The 19508-nt window shown below is 41.6% G+C and overlaps 1 protein-coding gene across 3 annotated transcripts in view; it reads left to right on the plus strand.

Annotated features, from left to right (window-relative positions):
- The window catches only part of LMNTD1 (lamin tail domain containing 1), a 235100-nt gene that overhangs the window by 180605 nt on the left and 34987 nt on the right, over positions 1–19508 (plus strand). For all 3 annotated transcript variants that reach the window (XM_089524667.1, XM_089524668.1, XM_089524669.1), the window contains exons 6-10: positions 4287–4510; positions 10034–10241; positions 14941–15127; positions 17498–17617; positions 18451–18656. In XM_089524667.1, the coding sequence (XP_089380793.1) occupies positions 4287–4510; positions 10034–10241; positions 14941–15127; positions 17498–17617; positions 18451–18656 (945 nt within the window). The remainder of the gene's footprint in view (positions 1–4286; positions 4511–10033; positions 10242–14940; positions 15128–17497; positions 17618–18450; positions 18657–19508) is intronic.

A 19508-nucleotide genomic window follows, 5' to 3' on the forward strand; every position in this document is an offset into this window, starting at 1 on the left:
CAAGACAGCTTTTCTCATAAGGGAAAGGAAAATTAGTATTCTTTCCATCTTTAGCTGAAGCCATCTGTAAATGGGCAGTAGGAGGAAGATCTCATATCCTCCAACTGTCTCGATTTGGCAAGCCAGTTCCAATCCATCTTCTGTTGTCCAATTTATCCGCTTCTTTTAAAATATCCCATTTCCTTTCTCTTCCTCTCACTTTCCCTCTTTTTCTTCAGATTATTTCAGTTGTTGCAAACTGAGTTCAAAGTACAGAAGTAGCTTGCAGACACTTAATTCAGCAGGAGGGAAAGGAGAGAAGTGGTTGAAATCTTGCCCTTCCCAGAAGGCTCAGACAAAAGCAACCTGCTGCATTTTCTCTTTGCTTCTTTATTCTTCCTTATTTATAACTTTTGCCATTTGATATTGCTTGGCCAGATGTGTCCTGGTTTTTATCTGTAAAATGACAGAGGATATGATGATCTGGATATCAGTGTACCATCCTACCTCTTCTTAGTTAAGAATGTCTTGAGCATCTCATTGTGTTCATCCATCTTTTCCCAAGCTCTGAAAATGGAAAATGTAATTTGTCCTTCAGTCCCTGGCATGATGTGGACAAGATCCTCGGAAGTGTTCGGAAGACAACCTGCTCTCTCGATCCCTGTCCCTCGTGGCTAGCAGCCCAGGGGGGTCCGGCTGTAACGCTATTGTTACGCCGGATTATTAATACATCTCTGAGGGAAGGGCAATTTCCATCCGATCTGAAATTGGCCATAGTAAAACCTTTATTGAAAAAGCCCTCCCTCGACCCCCTGGTGTATAACAATTATCGGCCAGTATCACTGCTGCCATTTCTGGGGAAGGTGATCGAGAGGGCGGTTGCAATCCAGCTTCAGGGGGTCTTGGATGAAACGGATTATCTGGACCCATTTCAAACTGGCTTTCGGGAGGGTTACGGGGTTGAGACGGCCATGGTCGCCTTGATCGATGATCTCCGTCTGGGCATCGACAGGGGGAGCGTGTCCCTGTTGGTGCTCTTGGACATCTCAGCGGCTTTCGATACCATAGACCATGGTATCCTTCTGGGGCGCCTGGCAGAGGTGGGAATCGGGGGCACTGCACTCCAGTGGTTCCGGTCCTACCTCTCTGGGAGGTCCCAGATGGTGCAGCTGGGAGACGTGTGCTCCGACGAGAGGGCCCTTAAAACTGGGGTCCCTCAAGGAGCCATTTTGTCTCCCATGCTATTTAACATTTACATGAAACTGCTGGGAGAGATCATCCGGAGACATGGGGCACGGGGTTATCAGTACGCTGATGACACCCAAATCATTTTCTCTATGTCTCCGACTGATGCAGTGACTGGGGATGGCGTCTCTCCTCTCGTGGCCTGTCTGGAGTCAGTAATGGGCTGGATGAGGGAAAACCGACTCAAGCTGAATCCAGAGAAAACGGAGGTACTCGTGATAGGTTCCCCTGGTCCAGGAATGGCGGTGGTTCCACCTGTCCTGAACGGGGTCACGCTCCCTGTGAAGGACTCCGTGCGCAGTCTGGGGGTGCTTCTTGACTCGTCCCTTCGCCTGACTGCTCAGGTGAATGCGACGGTCAAGAGCACCTGTCATCAGCTTCGGCTTATTCGCCAGCTGCGCCCATACCTGGCCCAGAGGGACCTTGAAACTGTGGTACACGCCCTGGTAACCTCGAGATTGGATTTCTGCAATGTACTCTACATGGGGCAACCCTTATACCAAACCCGGAAGCTTCAAATGGTGCAGAACATGGCAGCCAGGCTGGTCACTGGTACGTCCAGGGCCAGCCATATAACACCGGTATTAAAAGATCTCCATTGGCTGCCCATTCGCTTCCGGGCGCAATATAAGGTGTTGGTGATGACCTATAAAGCCCTAAATGGCCTGGGCCCAGGATACCTGAAGGACCGCCTCTCCCCATACTCTCCGTCCCGCACCCTCAGAACATCTGGGCAGCAATTACTTAGGATTCCCGGGGCGAGATTGGTCTCCACTACTAGGAGGACATTTTCCATCGCCGCCCCGGCCCTTTGGAACACGCTGCCCATAGAGCTCCGCTCAGCTACCTCCCTGGCCCAATTCAGACGGGACCTAAAGACCTTTCTGTTCCGGACCGCATTCCCTGAATAAGGTCCTATAGGCCTCCTCCGCCACACTGGCAACGGGACTGGCTAACCTGGGGCCTTTTGTTTTTATGCTTTCTGTAATTATGCTATGTTTTTAATTGTTTATTATTGTATTGTGTTTTAATTGCTGTAAACCACCCTGATCTGATGGAAGGGCGGTATATAAATAAAAACATTATTATTATTATTATTATTATTATTATTATTATTATTATCAAGTAATGTGATTGTATCTCTGCAAGACAGCTTTGCCCATGACTCTCATGTAAGCTTTTATACTGAGTTAGCTCCAATGATTTTGTGTTTAAAGAATTGAATTTAGTCCTCTGACAATTCCGGTAGATACTTTCATTTTGCAAACTCTTATTTTGAACACCTTACTTGCACCAGAAGATTTTCTTTTTAAAACAATGGCCTTTGGAGCCGGAGAGATTCACTTTCACTTAAACAAAACCAGATGTTTCTCTGGTGGAAGGAATTTTAAAAACAAATGTCTGACCTGAAATGAGCATTGAAGCCAGGCCAACCTTCTTTGTGCTTTCACCAGTGGAAATAGCTTATGCATGAACATATGGGGAAACTGTTGTTTCTGTACTACCTATTTATTTTTGGGCAACTTTCTCAGTAACAATAAGGAGAAGTTACCATTATAGTACAAACTAATGTGTTTTCATGTAGACTGCCCAGTGAAAAACAATAAAAAATAAAACATTGACAAAAATGAGATAATACTTCACTTCATAGGCATCTTGAAGACGTTCTGTAGACTGTCATGATAGTAAACCAGATTACATCAAACAGGCAAAGCCCATTTTTCCCAATCAAACTAGGCAAATTTGTTTGCATGTATTTGGTTGACTCAACTCATCTCCTGTTGTAAATTCACCAGTTTCAAATAAGTGTTTTCTTTCTTTCTGCAAACTAGAAAGTGGAGGAAAGCAAGTCCAAAGATTTGGAAAATACAGGTACTTGTAGGATGAGCCTCAAGAGACTGAGGGAGAAACTTACGCAAACCCAAAGGACATTGTGTACTCTACTGAAAGCATTTCCCACTTGGGATGCCAGACCAGGGAGGCTCTAGTGATGTAATTCAGCATGAAACCTTATATACTTGGCTCTCAGTATCCATGGATTCAACCATCCATGGCTTTAAAAATAAATTTTAAAATCCAAAAAGCTAATCTTGATTTTGTCATATTATATAAGAGACACCATTTTGCTATGTCATTGTATATAATGGGACTTGAACATCCACAGATTTTGATATCTGTGGGGGAGGGCAGTCCTGGGGGCCGTTTACACTACGTTATAAATTGGTTTGCAAACCAGTTTAAAAGGGGGTCTTTACACTTGCATCCGATTTTTCCAACCCAAATTTGAGGGGGGGGGGGACTGGTGCATATAACCCGATGCTTTTGAAACTGAGGCATTTTGTGTGTCTTTTCAAAAGAACCAGGATTTTTTTATCATTGCCAATGGCAACTTGCATTTGATTCAATTCGGAGCACAGGAAGAGAGGGGTTAATGGACTGATCATACCCACCCCTTTCATCTCTCCCTGCCACCAAAGCAAAAGCCAGGGAAGGAACATCATTATTCCTGGTTTTCCTGGGAACATCATTAGATTGTGTACTTTTTAAAAAATAAAAATTTGTCAGCTTATGCACATCTTTGTTATTGCATGGCCACAGTAGACAGTACCTTTAAATATTCATGTCATTGATATGACAAAGGTGTGCGTGGTTTGATTGACACTTTAAAAAAAAACCTGTTAGTGGGGGGGGGGTGGGGGTTAAGTGTCATCTTTTCCTCTTTCCTCAGAAATAAAACCACAACAGACTCCGCTTCCAAGTTGGTGCAAACAAAGCTCTCACACACATATTGTATTGCATTTATACCTAACGTTTAAATCTATGAGAGTTTCTTGGCTGAGAGAGTGTGCTGAGGAGGAGGAAGAGAGGAAGGTTTTCTATTGGACTGGGAAGGAAGGTGAATTTGTCCCCCTTACTTCATCTGCACCACCGAACGCTGATTCCCAGAGCACTCGAAAATCGGGGGGGGGGGGGAGTTCTCTTGCGAACATGATGAGAGGCTGGATTTTTTTTAAAAAATGGCAGCTTATGCACACCATTTTGGTTTTTTTATGTCTCTGCAGATCTGAGACAGCAGCACGTTCCAATTCAAGCATACCTCATACTTCACTCCAGTTCCAGGAGTCCTCAGTTTCCAAAGGGAACATCACAGCCAAACCTTCAGAGAAAGTACTGTATTCACGATTTGCACATTCTGCTTCAACTGTCAACTTGTCACCTACAAAATCATCTTCCAGAATGGTCAGATTTCCCATATCATCACTTCTGACTCTAGATAAATCTCGAGGTAAGCCCATAAACTGGCCCTGAATCCTTTTAAAAACAGTGGTATCATTTCCTGAGGTTACTGGAAGCCTGTTTACAAAATGGCCAGGAAATAATGGGTTTGCACTATATTTTGAGATGCATTTTATTAAAGAAAATGAAAAGTGGTTTCTGTACATGATGCATGAACACTGCAAGCTACATTCATTCCCCAGAAGAGAAGGAAGAGTAAAGAAGGGTTTGGCCAAAAGGGAGGGGAAGGAGGAGAGAGAAATAATAAGCCATGGATTTTTTTCTAGCTGTCAAAACTCCATCAGGCCAGACTACATGATATGTCCCTACCTTATTTTTAGTGAAGATGCTCCCTCAAGTGATGAAAGTTGTTTTCTCATAGTGCATGCTTTTCTGCACCTGTGTATCTTATCTTTAGTGTGCTTTGTTTTGTGATTGCTTATTGGAAGGTAAACACAGACTTAATCTGTAAATCTGATGGCACAGGCATGTATCTCTGAGAAACTGTCTTTGCTAAGAAGAAAACAGACCAATAATTGGAAATATGCATCCTTCTTAAAGTCCAAGGAGTTTATCACATGTAATTTTCATGCTAACCCTGGCACAAGACGGGGTCGGGTGGAACGGGTTAAAACTGATTTTACCTCAAGCAAAATTGCTGCTCCACTGCCGCCCAACCATCACCCGTCTTCCAACAATGCTTTGGAAGCCAATTTTGATACTACAAGAGCATTGCTGAAGGACGGGTGATGGTCAGGCAGCAGTGCAGCAGCAATTTTGCATGTGGTAAAATCAGTTTTAACCTGTTCCAGCCCAATCTCGTCCCATGCCCAGGTCAGTGTGAAAACTGCATGCGATAAACTCCTACTTTGACCCTAAAGTTTACATAAGAAAATGTGTGGCTGTCTTTGTTAGGCCAGTTATCTGAGTCTAGTGGCAGACATGTGCATCTTTTTGCTCTGCTATTGTGAACTACAAATCGAGCTGTAATATGCTCTCCACAGCTTTAGAAATACACTTGTCCCTCCATATTCTCAAGGGTTAAGGACACGACCCCCATGAATATGGAAAAACTTCAAATAACAAAACCACCATGTTTTTACCTGAGAGGACACCTCTCTAGGCATCTCTAGGTCCTCCGGTGCAACTCTGTGGTCAATGTCCAACAGCCACTGACCACAGAACTGCGCTGGAGGAGCTACAAATGCCTAGTAGAGTATTCTCTCTAGGAATGTCTAGGTCTTTCAGTGCAACATTTAGTTAATGTTGACCATAGAGTTGCACTGGAGGACCTAGATATTCCTAGAGATTACATATTAATCAAATCTGTGAATAATCAAATCTGCAAATATCAAAGCCGCAAATATGGAGGGATGAGTGTACAGTATTTGCTTTTCCTTCCCTCCCCCCCGCCCCTGCAATCGTTCCCCATGCACCACACCAGTATGTATGATATGACTGCTGGATGGGGCCATGTAAAATTCAGTGTCCTTCCCTTAATACCATTTTGGCAGGCACCATTTTATTGCCTTTTTTATTTTTTAATCTGCCATTTAATTGGTTTTAACATGCTTTTCAGACAATTTTTAAATAAATAAAAGACATAACACCATAATGCTTTAATTGTTAAGTAAGGATGAGAACCATCAGTACCCTGGTAGAGCACAAAACTGCAGCGGTGTCCTTATGCTAGGCTTTTGCCCCCAGTGCAAAAACTTTTTTAAAATGGTTGTTATTCTGGCCTGCGTTTTGTATTAATTTATCTGTTATGGTATCAGATCTAGCTCCACCATGAAGCAGATGCTTGGTGGTTGCAGCAAATCCATCTCCATTCCCTCTGCTGAATTTGCCTCATCCCTAGTGTTAAAATAAAATTCATATGCCAATCTGATCTTTTTCTGTAAGTGTGGACATCTTTTTCCTTCATCTTGATATATTAATATACCGATAATCAAAGTTCAATGAACAATAAAGAGTAATTGATATATTAATAACAGAATGCCTAGCACTGCATAGTATTATCCACAAAGGTAAAGAAGAAATGTCTCAGAATGCTAAAAAGATTAACTTTATATGCTGAAAAACCTGACATGTTTTGACCTGTGAATGCTTTTTAGCTTTTCTTTGGGTGGGTATAGTAACAAGTCATCGCCAGACGACACATAAATACTTGCTATTCAGTTACACAAGTGCATTAATATCTTTGTACACTGCTTACAGCCTGTAAATACCCAAGCTGCTGAAATTTCTGAGCCAGAAAATCCAAAACCACTTACTGACAGAATGAAAGCATTAGGCTGAAGTTTTTTAATATAGCCAAGTCTCTTTTTACTTCATGTTACGCTGGATGAGTTCCAGTTTTTATTCTCTTCCATTTTTTTTAACTGCTATAACACCATAATAATTATGACAACATTCAGAAATGATTTAAAACAATCAGATTACTGCCATTTTAAGCAACTGGCTTTAACAAAAATTATTTTTATGGTGACATACTGTCTTTCATCAGTTTTAAAATTAAAATTTAATTAATTTTAATTCTGTGATTTAATATTGTTTTAATCTTGATTTGGTATGTTTTTTAACTACGTGTGCCCCCTTTTATACTAGCTTGAGAGAAAGTGGAGATATAAATAAAGCAATGGATGGATGGATGGATGGAGATGGTCAGAGAGAAGTTCTTTAAATTAATTTTAGAAAATTAACATTGTAGCCTTGTGCTGTTGTAGTGCTTTACCTGCTTATCTTTTTTAAAATGTATCTTGCTAAAAGATTGATTTCATTCAAAAATGGCTAAGGTCATAAAATAGCATCCATTGTAAGGATGATAAGGGACATATGCTGACTTGCGATAGGTTCACTTTCCTGATATGTCACTGCCTGTGTCAATACAACATAAACTGAGAAATAACGGGAATAGCACAAGTAACAAGATGACAGTGATGTGGCTAAATTATTTTGTGGGTGCCCCTGAAAAATAAGTGACCAAAGCATTACACGCTAAATACCTACTATGAATGCACCCAGAATAGGAGGTCACATTACATGTTTGGGATGACATTCTCTCTAAATCTGATCTTTAATTTATTTTCACCAGTTGAGTGTACACGATTTTCCTGGATTAATTACTGAGTCTATAACCCAAAACCCTGAGATTAAATATAGATTTTTCTCCTCCCCACCCAATCCCAATAAGGCTGAATACTCCAATTTGAACTTTTCCTGTTGGGGGAGAAATTATACGTTTTGTTAAATTGCAACAAAAAATGGTCCCTTCTGACACATTCCCAAATCAACAGAAAACTCAGTGGCATGATTGCTCGAGTTCAGGTTGGTTGCTGTATTGCTTCCAGATCCCTGAAAAGGCCAATGGTAGGGTGACCAGATGTCCCAACCAGAAAGGAGGACAAGGCACTACAGAATGTAGAGGATTCCTAAAAATGTCGGACATGACCAATAAAAGCTAAAAACACTAATATAAATGTAAATTCATGCTTCTTAGTCATGCCCAATATGGAGGACATTTTGAAATTCCTCCAGGACAGAAGGCTGAAATGTAGGGCATGTCTTCAAAAAGGAGGCCATCTGGTCACCCTAGGTCAATGGGCACAGATAGCACAGGTGTCTCATGGTTGACACATGCTCTTTATACACAAGAGCAGGACGTGTTTCATTGCTCAAAGTCTGGAACATTGCTGAATCTGAGCATTGCTTAATAAATCTTGGACAGGAGACAAGACCTTCTACTGTATCATAAACCTTACTAAGGAGACATGGGAACTAAGCTACTTACTTGCATTTGTAGTAATGAGTGCAGGTGGAAGTGGACTATTTTTGATATGGGACTAGAAGCCACGTTTGGGTGTGAAGCGGCAGAAATTAACAGAAAAATATGGTTTTGGTTTTGTCAGCAATTTAACAACATTAACACATGCATACCCTCCAACATTTCAAAGATGAAAACACAGATACATGTGACCCAGCAACATCAAGGTTGCCGCTCCTAAATTATGGAATGACCTGCCAGAAGAGATCCGTCATATCACCACTCTTGATGCCTTTAAGAAGGCTATTAAGACGGGTCTCTTCTGGCAGGCCTTCCCAAATTGATCCTCCTGCAACTGATGCAGGTCACCCCTATTCACCTCAAATGTTCCTCCTATGCCTGCCTATTAAAAAAAAATTAAAATTTTTATTTACTTATTTTAAGTTTATTTATTTTAAATATTTAATGAAATAAATTGTAATTTGATGGTTGTATTTAGCTAAGGGATGAGGGTTGGAATTTTAGTTTGTATACGTTATGTATTGTTTATGCATTTTATGTATTTGTTTATGTAAATTTGTAAACCGCCTTGATCCTTTGGAAAGGTGGTGTATACAATTATTATTATTATTATTATTATTATTATTATTATTATTATGTGGTCAGGATGATACAAGCCAAGAAATACTGCAGCAGTTTACTTTTGCTTAAGCTTACTGGCAAGATTCTTCCCCTATTTTTCTGTCTCCCTTCCGGAATTAATTCAGTGCAAACTACTTTTGTGCTTTGAGCTCAATTTGCAGAAATTGAAGTGACCTGAGGACAAGGAGAGAAACTGGGAGGAGGGGAGACAAGATGGGACATTTTAAAAGCAGCAGAAAAAAATAGATGACAGATTGATCAAAACTGTTGCTGCCAAACTGGGGCAGTTGGAGGGTTGTTTGGGGCTTAAAGCTTTTTCCTAGGGGATTACAGTTTCTTAGATCTTAGTTTCTCTAAATGGATCAAGAATGCACATAAGACAAAGGTCTGCCATGCTGGATATAGAAATATCAATGTGAATGTTTTTTTCCCCAAAGGTTGTCTACTCTTCCTCTCCTCCACTCTTTATCCTATACTTTGCTTGTTACTGCAGTACAGTACTGTAGCTGCTGTACAAAACAGTTCCAAACTACCTTTAAAATGTTGTTTAAAATGATTGTTCAGTCCTAGTTTGAAGTACCTCCACACCAGCCATCATGGGGGTTTTCAGATATTTATTATGAAGATAACCATCCATCCGGTACCCAAAGCAATCTATCCCTCCAGCAGATGAGTGCAGGCCCTGATTTTTGAAAAACCATAAAAAGATGTGGGAGGGGGTGCAATAGAAGTCTTATTAGGTGACATTAGCACAGTCATTCTAGAGATGGAAGAAGGTTCAATAGATTCATTACTGGCTCCTGGTTGATGCTAGACTTTCAAGCAACTCAGCAATTTCATGGTAACAGTGATTCCACTGATGGCCCAATTTATTACAGTTTAGCAACTGAAGGTAATTCCAGCAAGGTAATAAATCTGCATGTCAGGAGCAAACCATTCACTTTACCAGCTGTGTCTCATTTTATAGCCATAGGTTGGTGCAAGAGGATGCGGGAACACCATTTCACAACAAGGGAACTCAAAGAAAGTAAATTATATTATGCAAATTCATTTCCTTAATAGGTTCTGAATGCTAACTTCTTTTTTAATACATTTCTGCACTCTGTTACTTTTTTTGCTTAACAGCTCCCAGCAGTGGCAGCTTTTTACTACAAAAACAATGTACTCCTTGCTCTAGCATCTCCAATATTGATAGCAATGTACTCGGGCAAGGTCAGGACTACGTCAGAGCTCTATTCTCTGGATCCAAGAAGACTGTTGCAGAAGTTCGACCAGTGCCGAAATTAGGAAAGCAACATATTCCAACTGAATACTATGACTCTTCAGCATCCAGGTACAATCATAATATGGCAGTGGGCAGAGGTGGGAATAACTACCGTAGTTATAAGTAACTAGTTCCTCTATCAGTGAACCTATATCTGTGTTACATTATGACAATAAGGGATAACTTCACCCCTCTTGCTGTGTAAGTGTAAACGTAATAGTAATGGTATCAGTAAATGGTAGAGGAAAATATCACAGGTTTCCAATGTTGACTCATGCTGTGCTTTGTCCTTGTGTTCAGTTGTGATCTGTTGCGGGTGTTGAGACAACAAGATGGTCAGGAGCAGAATAGGTTTTGTACCACAGGACAGTGGCTTGTTGCATTCAACTGTTGTTTCTTAAAAATGAATGAGAAAGGTAACCTTTTAGTTACTATTAGGAAACAGGTGAGTATAAAGTTGTTTTCCAAAAAGGGAGAATAAAGAATTGTTTCCCTAGCAATTATAGCTGACTATGGGGGGGGGGGGGGGGGGGCTGAAGGTAGGAGCTGGAATTATAATTATAGCTAATTACTACTTAAAAGTAACTTTTCAGGATCTGGGGGACTAGTGCATCAGAGGCCCAAGCAATTCTGTTTCCTTTAGCTCTTGGTGCAAGCAAGTACCATTTGCCCTCCATTTAGCACCATTGCAGTGCCTGTCTTCTGAGTAATGCCATCAGACAGACGTGAACAGATAAGCTCTCACCCCAAGGAACTTGCAGTCTAAATTTCAGTGTGGCTAAGGTACTAGAGAGGATGGGAGAGAGTACACAGACAATAAAGGATTAGCAATTTCATGTATGTGGATTTTATTATTCTTTGTTTATGTCAGATACTGCCCTGACTTTAGCCCTCCTGCACAGTTTTTGCTCTGGTACTCATCTGTCCTGACTCTGTTGTCAAAAAAGCCACTTAAAAAAATTACAAACAATGCATTATATGGGTTGATATTTTTTGTAAATCAGAGATTTGCTGTATTACATGAGAAAGATAATGGTATCACAGACTTACAGTCTCAGAATTGGAACAGGTCCAGAAATAAGTTGTGCAGACTGACCTGATTCCATATATCCAATACCTCATTCAGTCTTTCCTGTCTGCTCAAGATAGTGGCTCACACTGAATTACTTCTGGAATTAGTTTTGTTTTGTTTTCTCCCATAGATAAATGTTCGAAATACCAATATTTGTGTCTGTCTAATGTATGGAGAAATGGTGAATTTTGAAAGTGCTAACGATCTGTATTACCCCTTTCTTACCTGGAATGTCACAATGCAAATGAATGGGAGCAGCTGCAAAGGTTATCTTGTGTGGTTCATAAAGTTATACTTTGTCTGCAGAGTGCAGACATGCTGTCTGCACTCTTCTTCCTTCTCCTTTGGCATGGGACATTTGTATGGCTTATAGATTCCATGCTAGTCTTTGGCAGGCGTCAAACAGATTTAACACATGGCTTCCACCAACCGCTCATCTCTTTCTTTAAGCTTTCTCTCTCACACACACACACACACACACACAAACACACACAGAGAGAGCTGAGATTGAGGAGTGCTCTGTGCACCTGCCAGAGTCAATATACCTCTCATGTAGCTCTGCAAGCAAGAGAAGGGCTGAGTCAACACATCTAAAGAGTTAGTGCTATCCCAGTCAGAGCTGGACATTCCCTCATGACTTAACCAGTTATTTTGTGGCAGGGCTGAAGCCTTTTGAATTCTAGTCCTTCATGTCAATCATTACCAAAAATAATGCTTTGCCAACCACACAGTTGTCCATTACATGGAGGAAACATGATCTCATTTTGCCGTCCCAGAGGAATTATTACCTTACAGTGCTCCAACCAGCCAGTTAAGTGAAGTGAAATTCATTTCTTTGCGGTTTCCTTCTTTGTAATGCTTATTGCTTATTGCTATGATGTCTCACCCTCTTTCTGGTGCTAATAGTGCCCAGTGGATTTGGGTGGCAAGTTCTCCTCCATGGAGTAAGACAGGCAGTGGCCTTCCCATTTTTGATGGGAGAAAGAAGTTTCAAATCAGAAGCAGAGTGAAAAAAGAAAGGGAAAGAAGGAAGGAAGGAAGGGGGAAAAAGTAAAGAAATAAAGTTTAGAAAAATGTTTTATTTGTGTTATATCTTTGTTTGTCCACAGCAGTACTGTCCTCTACTGAAAAAATATAGTCACAAATTTATTTATTTTTTAAATTTACCACTTGGTTTGCTATGGGGAAAATAAGAGTAACTAAGGGCCTCTACAGACCAGCGATAAACACCGATGTGGGGGAAGAGTGGGGGTGTGTTGATCACATGATGCATACCACAACACTGCCCTGATGCTGCTGTGTGTCGGCAGGCAGCATCATGGCACTCCTCTGGTGCTGCATCCAGATGATGCAGTGCCAAAGGAATGCCAAAAGGCTACGCCAGTGCTAGTGCCAGCACCCTTACCACAGTACAAAAGGGAGCCATTTTTGCGGCTCCTTTTTGCACTGCGGAATGGCCAAGTCGGGCCGCAGCATGTAGTTGCCGTAGCCCCAATCTGGCGAAGAAAGAGGTGGCTGCAGGCTGCCCCTTATGGGCTGTCTGTTCAGCCTCTAAATGTTGAAAGAAAGAATAGACCGTCACCTTCTTTCCTGCAGTTGCATATATAGAATAAATTGCTTTCCGTTTTTCACTGAAGGATTTTCTTGCTCCATGTCTCAAAGGCAATTTAAGCAGTTATTTGTTCTGTCAACAATACAAGGCAAAACGCAGTGTAACTATCAGAATTTTTACATGTGCTTGGCAGTTTAATTCTCATTTACTCTTGTAAGCTGTTACAGGATCTGAGAAAGAGCCTTTTCCTTGGGCCCACTGGGTGGCAGGAGCTGATGCTTGTTAGATGCTATTTAGATGCATTAAGATGCCTATGAGATGCTATTATTAATTTAAAGCAAGGGGGGGGGACCAGATTTTGAGTTGGGAGGACCAGACTTCTCCCCTGCTCTTGTCCATATAGACATCTACAGGCCAGATGACATCAGGGACATGACCTGATGTTACAAGGATGGGCATATCCACTGATGTAATTGGGTTCCTGGTGAAACCACATGATGGAGAGTTTCCATTCAGAACTTTGGCTGAGAATCAGTTGTTGGTCCTTCACTCTTCCCATGTGGGGTTTCAGCATCAGGTGAAGGTGACCCGCTTCACTCCTATACACTTTAAAAACAGAACAGCTATTTCCTTCTGTAGCCATGTGAACCTATCTCCCCTGTTTGTTCAAAAATGTTTTTTGGATCATGTCCTCAGAAAGATAAATGTAGCAGATGACTTTCATTGAAAAGCATTTCGGGCAAGTTTCCCACTTGTGGCCATAAACAAGGTAACAAAAGTGACCATCCACTCATCAAATAGAACAATAGATCACAGCATTTAAAAAAATTAACTGAGCTATTTTCACACCTCTGAAAGCACCAGCACTTTAATCAACAGAGTGACATAATGGGAAAAACATGTGCAAAGTCTTCGTTTGGCATGTGTATCTGGACTTGTTGTATGGGTCAGACTGACTTTCACTGGTGGAAAAATGAACCAGCATCCTTGCTGTCCATGTTTTTCAGTAATCCTTCACAATAAACATGAGTAGAACTGTCCGCAAAAGAGAACAAAGCATGCACACAGTTCTGGCTGTTGGTATATGAGTGTAGTGAACCAAAAAGAGGGTCAGCGCCTTAAACCTCCTTTAAAATCTGGAATAAATTCAGAGTTCACTGCACCCCTGACATGAAACTCACTGGCCACTACTGCATGATGTATGCAGTCGTCCATAGATAATATATAAACAGAAGCCAAGCTGCATTTCCTTAGCTTTCTTTTACTTGTATCTAGTGTAATACTGGAAGTTGGCGTGGAGAACTTTATTGGTGGAGTTGCTTTACACCCAGTACACAACCTTGCTCCAGGTTATTGTCTCTGTTCTGTTCTGTAATCCTACTGTTCCATGAAAATAAATCACAGATCCCTTATCTTGCTTCTTCTCTGTCTTCCTGAAAAATGAGTACCTTAGACCTTAATTATTTTAACACATTGCCTTTTGGTGTGTGTGTGTGTGTGTGTGTGTGTGTGTGTCAAAGTAATACATAGTTCTTAGAACTCCAGTAGCATTCCCTCCAACATTTCACAGATGAAAACTTGGTGGGCAAGGAACATTCCCAAATTTCAGGGCCTGGATCCTCTTCTCTGATCCTTGTGCGAGGAATATTAAGAGACCTGCCCTCAAATGTGTGTATACATATTTTCATTATTTGTTAGATAGTGTATTTAGTTTGAATGGCATACTGTGCAACTGTGGTTGATGCATAATATGTCATGCTTACTTACGTCTCTAGGGGCTCCTTGTGTGACATACTCCTTGGTGTAACATCACCAAGCCCAGTGTCCTATGGAATCACAAAGAGTTATTCCTACTTCTCGGGGTTTGACCCTGCAACTTTAGGGTCTGACATAGTCCTGACTATCATGCAGGATACATGACCAGTAATACTTTCCCCATTTTGGGAGGAGGGGGAGGCAGGGAGACTTTGGGGGAAAGTATGGGAAAACTAGAGACTTCCCTCCCCCTGCCCCATACTTCCCTTCTCTAGGCAGGAACCTTTCAAATATGATAATCTCTTTTTTCACCCTGTACTGGTAATTACTAAATGCTATAGGGAGCTTGAGAAGCACTAACTCAGTTTTCATCTGTTTTTCTTTTTTAGTGCTGTTGGGAACCTTAAAATAGTTGAAGTTCATTCATGTGGCCATTATGTGAAGATACTAAACACATCTCAAGATAAAGAAGAGGGGATTGGAGATCACACACTCCAGCAGAACCTCAATGGGCATCCAATAGCAGTTTATAAATTTCCCCCAAAAGTCAGAATGAAGGCTAATTCTTCAATAACAGTGAGTGAAATAACACGGATGAGTTGAACTTTACTGTTAGAATGCAAAGTAATAGCACATATCAAGTGCTAGCAACTTTGCCCATATCAGACACCAAAATGACTAGCCATGCATATTGGCTAGATATATGGAATTTTCCTGCTGATGTAGGTGGCATGTGTTGTGCAACTAATTGATCAAAAGTAACATAGGTTAGTGTTTGTTTCAAGACAGCTCTGAAGGCATTGTAATCATTGCTGTTATTACACTACTGTAGGAGGAGAAAACAGTAGAGAAGATAATGCAGTGGCAAAAGAAAAGGGCCACAGGTTCTGTGATAACAGAATGGAGAGCAGCCAAAACTATTTTCATCAGGAGAGTACAGCTGTTGCCGCACTGCAGAATTAATTTAATTGCCATGGCTCCATCCTATGGAATCCTGGGATTTGTAGTTCATTTTGGCACCAGAGCTCTCTTGGTAGAGAAGGCTAAACATTTCACAAAACCACAAATCCCAGAATTCCATAGCATGGAGCCATGGCCATGAAAGCAATGTCGAACTACCTTATTTTTGCAGTCCAGATGCAATCAAAGCTTGTCCTCCAGCTCCCAATCAGGTTGGGAGTTGGCAGGGTGAATTTCTTTCTTGATAGAGAAGGCTTTCCCTGCTGTCCTTCACCTCCCACGCACTGGTCAAAAAAGTGCCTTGAGGTGGCATGATTGAGTTTTACACTGTCTTAAGTCACCAGTAGGACTGTGACCCCCAAGAGTAACTTTTCCATACTCTGCATATTACATACCAGTTCTTGAAATCATAGCCTATTGGCTTCTTTGGATAAGGAAAGATTAGAATCATAGAATCCTAGATTTGGAAGAAACTGCAAGGGCCATCCAGGCCAACCCCCTGCTATGCAGGCAATCTAAATCAAAGGATCCCTGACAGATGGCCTCTGTTCCACTGTCAAACAGCCTTTACTGTCAGGAAGTGACTCCTAATGTTGAGGTGGAATCTCTTTTCCTGTAGCTTGCATCCATTCCTCCGGGTCCTAGTCTCTGGAGCAGCAGAAAACAAGCTTGCTCCCTCCTCAATATGGCATCCCTTCAAGTATTTAAACAGGGCTATCATATCACCTCTTAACCTTCTCTTCTCCAGGCTAAACATCCCCAGCTCCCTAAGTCCTTCCTCATAGGGCATGGTTTCCAGACCCTTCACCATTTTAGTCGCCCTCCTTTGGACACGCTCCAGTTTCTCATCATCCTTTTTAAATTGTGGTACCCAGAACTGGACACAGTATTCCAGGAGGGGGCTGACCAGAGCAGAATAGAGTGACACTATTACTACCCTTAATCTAGACACTATACTTCTATTGATGCAGCCTAAAATCGCATTGGCTTTGTTAGCTGCCACATCGCACTGTTGACTCATGTTCAATTTGTGGTGTACCTGGTCTCCTAGATCCCTTTCACATGCAGTCTCGTTCTGCCAGGTGTCCCCCATCCTATATCTGTTCATTTCATTTTTCCACCCTAAGTGCAGTACCTTACATTTCTCTGTGTTGAAATTCATTTTGTTAGCTTTGGCCCAGCTTTCTAATCTATTAAGGTCATTTTGAATTTTGATTCTGTCCTCTGGAGTATTAGCTATTCCTCCTAATTTTGTGCCATTGCAAATTTGATAAGTATACCCCCAGTTCTGTCATCTAAGTCATTGATAAAGATGTTGAGCAGCACTGGGCCCAGGACAGAGTCCTGTGGGACCCCACTGGTCACTTCTCTCCAGGATAAAAAGGAGCCATTGTTGAGCACCCTTTGGGTTCGGCCGGTCAACCAATTACAAATCCATGTAACAGTTACGTTGTCTAGCCCACATTTTGCTAGCTTGTTTGTAAGAATGTCATGGGAAACCCTGTCAAAAGCCTTACTGAAATCAAGATATACTATATCCACAGCATTCCCTTCATCTAACAAACTGGTAGTTTTATAAAAAAAAGAGATCAGATTTGTCTGGCATGACTTCTTTCTCTGAAACCCATGTTGACTTTTTGTGATTGTGGCATTGCTTTCTAGATGTTCACAGACTCTCTGTTTAATGATCTGCTCTAGAATCTTGTTTAGGCAGTAGCAAATGGAAAAAATTGGACAGAAGTTATTCTCACCTTTGCCTACCATTTCCCTGCTCCATTGTGGTCTCCCCATTAGACTTTTCCCCTCTGGACCTTCCTATATTTAGCATACTATGGGGGGAAATCCATAGGAGAAAAAGGGAAGTACCCTCGGTGTTGTTATACAGTCTATCATCCCTCTTGGAGCTGGGATGTATTAGCTGTTATGTTGTGGGGGAAATCTGAGAAATAATTATGTGTGCATAATTGTCTTGCCTTCTTGTTGCAGGTTTGGGCTGTTTGTTCTAAAATGACACATAGACCTCCAACAGACTATCTTTGGAAGGATATGGACAAATTTACCCCAGGACCAGAGTGCACCACTATCCTTTGCAGTCCTACTGGACAGGTAATTATTATTATATTCACCTCCTGTGTGTACTAGAATCGCCTCAAGCCTGGCTTTCTTAAATTAGGGCATATTACAAAAGATAAAGTACACATCTTAGTACAACCATAGCACATCTGTTTTGAAGGATGAGATAGCAGGTGATGGGGGAGAAAAAGATTTTCAGAGACTCTGGAGAGACAGTGCCAGTCAGAGTAAGGTACATAAAAAAACAACAGGCTGATCTTGTTTGAAAGCTACGTCTCTTTGGTAGTGCTATATTGCTAAATGTCTTCCTTTCATCTCCTGAAACGTTCTGGGATTTTTGGCTTAGAAACCCTCAGAAATTAAAAATCCTTTCAGTCCGTTTATTATGCACATCAATAAAATTGTTAAGATTGGCAGCCTGAAACCAGAAGAATACTCAGATCACTTTCAGTCTCCTGTTCTTCCATTCTTAGTGTTTGCTGTGCAGTATATTCCAAGTCCTACAGATAACAGGGCCAAGCTAGCAGGGCTGGACTAAGAAAGTCATGTTAGAATACACATAGCATTAATCCACTCCCCTCCTCCCCCCAAAAAAGTTCAATAGTCCAACAGATTTGAGAGAGGTAGTATATTTAGAGCTCTCTTATAATGGGAGGTCCTAAATTGTAGTTCACTTAACTTGTTTGTAAATTTGGTGTTGCAAGGAGGGGACAGGTAGGCAAAAGCAGTTACAGCTGCATTGTTGCTCATTGTATTAGAGATTTCATGAAAGATGAATGTTCTCCATATGGGAGCCTCACTATCTGAGAAACTATTTGCTTGAGTCCTAAATTGGCATAATCAGAACTTTTCTTGCTCATTTTCAGGCTGTTGCTTGGTATACTCCCATAAACTGGAACCGAGAGCAAACAAAGAAAGACGAAGAAGGCGTTAATTTCTGTAGAAACCTTTTACAGCCCATTATAGGAGTACATCAGCAACAAGACCGGTGGGAAACTAGGGCATTTGACACATGGCAAGGAAGTGTCAGTCAAATTAATACAAAGGAGAATGAGCCAGAATTTATTTTAAGGTATATTTCTTGAATACATTGACTTATGACTTTATGTAAGGATCCATAATAGATGCAAGCTTGTACTCCACGGAGCATCTTCAGAGGACAGAGATGGTGCCTTCAAGAGCAATCCTAGAGGAACTCAAGCACTGATACTCAGTGTTTCTTACCCCCTTTAGCTATGTCAGAGCATCCAAAGAGAGGACATCTTAAAGAATCTTCATCCATTTGTCCCCTAGTTAAGGACAAGACATCTACATTTTTTGGAAATGCAAGTTCTAATATGGGAAACCTGGATTTCTTTGAGCCTGCCAGTCTCATGTCTCAGGCCTTATCTGCACAGGCTAAAAGGCTTGTTCTCCTGCCCCATTCTAACATTGTCCTGTTTATATGACGCATGGATCAAGCCCCGGTTCTGGTGTGAACAGTCTGGAAGACAGCCGGCACATCCTGCATCAGAACCAGGGCATAACAAGATTAATATGAACAAAAAAACGTTTTCGATCTGGAGCACTTCATTTCTGTGCCATGAATAGTGGCTGTCTGCACACATGTCCTGCTGGGCCACCAGAACAAGGTGCTCAGCATGTAATGGTTGCTGGGCAGCTCGTTCTGACCTCAGAAGCGAGTGTCCCATGGTGGCTGCAGATATGCCAAGCAGCCCAGTGGGATGCCCATGCAGACAGCCACCATGCCACAGAAATAGAGGCCAAGGTAATGGGGGCAGAACGGGGCAGTTGCAGGGCCAAGATACTCCCAGCTGCCACTGGAGTCTCCTGGGCAGTGGAGACAAAGCCTCAAAGGAGCAATAACATCAGCAAAGAGCATGAAAGGAGATGTCAGAACTTGGTCATTGTCTTGGGCAAGTTA

The sequence above is a fragment of the Sceloporus occidentalis genome, unplaced genomic scaffold, assembly GCF_023333645.1.
Source record: "Sceloporus occidentalis isolate IW3139 unplaced genomic scaffold, rSceOcc1.0.p SCAF_5, whole genome shotgun sequence".
Taxonomy (NCBI): domain Eukaryota; kingdom Metazoa; phylum Chordata; class Lepidosauria; order Squamata; family Phrynosomatidae; genus Sceloporus; species Sceloporus occidentalis.